General features: G+C 44.2%; 1 protein-coding gene across 1 annotated transcript in view; it reads right to left on the bottom strand.

Moving 5' to 3' along the window:
- IQCG (IQ motif containing G) overlaps positions 1-3,241 on the bottom strand; it is a 49,612-nt gene that overhangs the window by 16,585 nt on the left and 29,786 nt on the right. Inside the window, exons 8-9 of the mRNA XM_011961156.1 lie at positions 2,131-2,292; positions 893-967 (exon numbers count right to left, since the gene is read on the bottom strand). Coding sequence (XP_011816546.1) covers positions 893-967; positions 2,131-2,292 — 237 coding nt within the window. The remainder of the gene's footprint in view (positions 1-892; positions 968-2,130; positions 2,293-3,241) is intronic.

The following is a 3,241-nucleotide window of genomic DNA, read 5'->3' as shown; positions in this document are numbered from 1 at the left end:
AGTCTCCCAAATAGCTGGGATTACAGGGGTGCACCACCATGCCCGGCTAATTTTTGTATTTTTAGTAGAGATGGGGTTTCACCATGTTGACCTGGCTGGTCTAGAACTCTTGACCTCAGGTGATCCACCGGCCTCGGCCTCTCAAAGTGCTGAGATTACAGGTGTGAGCCACCGCACCTGGCCTTTACTTATTTTTCTTTTCTATTTATTGGCCACTATACTAATGGGAAAACATTTTAATACAGTCATAATTTAAAAATAATTTAAAAATTATGTCTTTATTTTTTGAGGCGGGGTCTTGCTCTGTTGCCCAGCTGGAGTACAGTGGCACGATCTCAGCTCACCGCAGCTTCTGCCTCCCAGGTTCAAGCAGTTCTCCCACCTCCGCCTCCTGAGTAGCTGGGATTACAGGTGCACCACCACGCCTGGCTAATTGTTATATTTTTAATAGAGAGGGGGTTTCACCATGTTGGCCAGGCTGGTCCCGAACTCCTGACCTCAGGGGATCCACCCACTTCAGACTCCCAAAGTGCTGGGATTACAGGCGTGAGCCACTGTGCCTGGCCCATAAATTTTTAAGTCATAATCTGACTTAATAAATTTTGTCATAAATTAAGTCATAATTTAAAAATTATGAGTATACAGCAATATAGAATCAAAAAATTTCTTATCTAAGCTCAATGATAAAAGCAGAAAACAAAATTTTACTTGTACTCTCTCAAATTGTAACTATATAAGATATCTATTCAGATGCATAACCCTGAGATAACATGTGAGCTCAAGCTCATTAGGCTGAAAGAATAATGGCTGGTTTTTCTTCAAAATATTTTTTTTCCTCAGTATAAGCAGAGTACAAAAAAAATCAAAGCACAGAAAAGTTTTGGTGACTCACCTGCTGCTCTTTTCTAAGGAACATTTCAATGTCCATATGAATCCGGGCCTCTTCTTCGGTTTTCATCCTGAGTTTCTGTAAGAACAATAATCAGACACCAGCACGTCTTCCCTGCAGGGCTGTGAATCAGAAGTTCTCAAGATTAGAGGAGCAGCTTGGTTGGTAGCTCAGGTTTCCTTTACCAGCTGGGATCCCGGGAATTCAGTTTCGTACAATTCCTGTTCACAAACACTGCAGAGACACATGACGCGGCACTGTCTAGACTGTGTCAGTGTCCCTAACGAAAGGAGTGCAATCCCGTGAATTGAAAAGAGGTGCCCATTGAAGGAGAGAAACGGTGCTCCAAGGGCACAAGGCTGTGGGGCCTAAAAAAGGGAAATTCCAGAGTGCCAGGAAGACTGTTGTCGTGGCCTTAAGCCACGTTAGTCTCAGAGCAAGGAGTCCTCCCACACACAAATTCCATGGTCTAAGGAGGTTTCTTCCTTCTTCCCTCTTCCCATCTGCCTGCTGCTCTTTGTGTGTGTGTGTGTGTGTGTGTGTGTGTGTGTGTGAGAGAGAGAGAGAGAGAGAGAGAGAGAGAGAGAGAGAGAAGGGAGTCTCCCTATGTTGCCCAAGCTGGCTTCAAACTCAAGGATCCTCCTGTCTCCCCTCCGATTAGCTGGGACTAGTGCCTGGCTTTGCGTATGTGTGTGTGTGCGCGCGTGTGTGTGTGTGTGTGCGCGCGCGCGCCATTTCGCATTTCCCTCAAAGAAGATCTACCACTTTCTTCCTCCTGATATTTTTCACCGTGACTTCTCATCTCCATAAATTCAGGTTTGAATGAAATTCACCTCTCTAGATGTTGTATTTCTTACTGGAGGAGTGAAACAAACATCTTACTGGTTTCATCTTACTGGTTAGATGAAACAAACAGCAGCAAAATCCTGCCATAACTAAGGATCTTGTTTTGCCCTCTCCCTATAATTAGAGAAATGGCGACTGGTTTGATTTAAAAGAAAAGTAGTGACCAAGGAGAGAAAGTACAGCCAATTTTCAAAGTCATTATGAGGCGGGAGAAGGAGGCTACAGCCCGTTGGAATCTCTGCTTGCGAACATGTGTATCCTCATTTAGGCTTTCATTTTCAACCTCAAGAGATGGAGGGAAATCTTCGTCTCCCTCCTCTGTTAGCTGAGACAGGATCAGGAGTGACAGCTCAAATGCCATCTCCTGGGTTCTTCACTAATGTCCCAGGGATTACCTCAATCTCTTCCAGCAAGAGTTCCTCTGTTCTGTTACACTTTCTCTGGGTCTGGGCAATCTGCAGCTCAGTATTGGTTTTCATGTAGCGATTCTCCAAGTTGGCTTTTGCTTTCATCTCTTGCAGTTGGTCCCTGAGGTTAGCAATATACTCATTCTGACTCTGTAGTGGAAAGACCAGGTTTCCAAATTGAAAATACATTCTACCTCCATTCAGTTCAGCCAGTGGCTTAAGGTTCCCTTTTATACATATAAATCAATAAGGAACGGGAACTAGTTTTCCGCTATCACACGACGGGAAATTTAGCCAACAATCGTGAAGAGATGAAAGTGAGTAATACAGCAGTTCGAAGAATCAGGGCGAATCAGGGCTGAGATTAGTTCCCAGGCACGTTACTGGTGTGCTCCATATTTCCCACACAGATTTCTCATTTTGGTAGGAAGAACACTGGTCAAAATGATGAAAAGAACTGACTTCCCACCTAGGCCTCCAGCTGTGTGAACTTGGCCAAGTCAAATCTCCAACTTTTTTACTTTCTATAAAACACACACACACACACACACACACACACACACACACAGACACAAAAACACACGAACACCCACCCTGACTGAAGTATCTCAGAGAGAGATTATTAGGTTTCATTGAGAACACGTGTGAAAACGCTTTCTTTTTGCAGGTCACCAAGTGCTTGGCAATTGCGTGGACTCGATAGTCATTAAGAAAAATATTTATTCAGCACCAGGCGCTGAGCTAGGCTCTAGGAAAATCATGAAGATCGAAACAGACATATTCCCTGCCCTCATAGAGCTTACAGTCTAATAGAAGAGAGGTGGTTAAAAAGAGACAAACACATGTGTAAACTTTCAAAAATTGTGAAAAATGATAGAAAAGGAAAGCTTGACAGGCTGTGGGAGGAAATAACAAGGGAGGAGTCCATTAGACTCTGGAAGGCCTGAGAGGGACTCTCTCGGGAAAGTGATGGTTCACTCGATGTACATTAGACTCTGGGAGGCCTGAGAGGGACTCTCGGGAAAACCATGGTTCACTCGATGTACATTAGAGTCTGGAAGGTCTGAGAGGGACTCTCGGGAAAACCATGGTTCACTCG

Source organism: Colobus angolensis, unplaced genomic scaffold (genome assembly GCF_000951035.1).
Source record: "Colobus angolensis palliatus isolate OR3802 unplaced genomic scaffold, Cang.pa_1.0 Scaffold54, whole genome shotgun sequence".
NCBI lineage: Eukaryota > Metazoa > Chordata > Mammalia > Primates > Cercopithecidae > Colobus > Colobus angolensis.
Note: the sequence above shows the minus strand (reverse complement) of the source record. Positions and strands in the feature narration are given on the sequence as shown.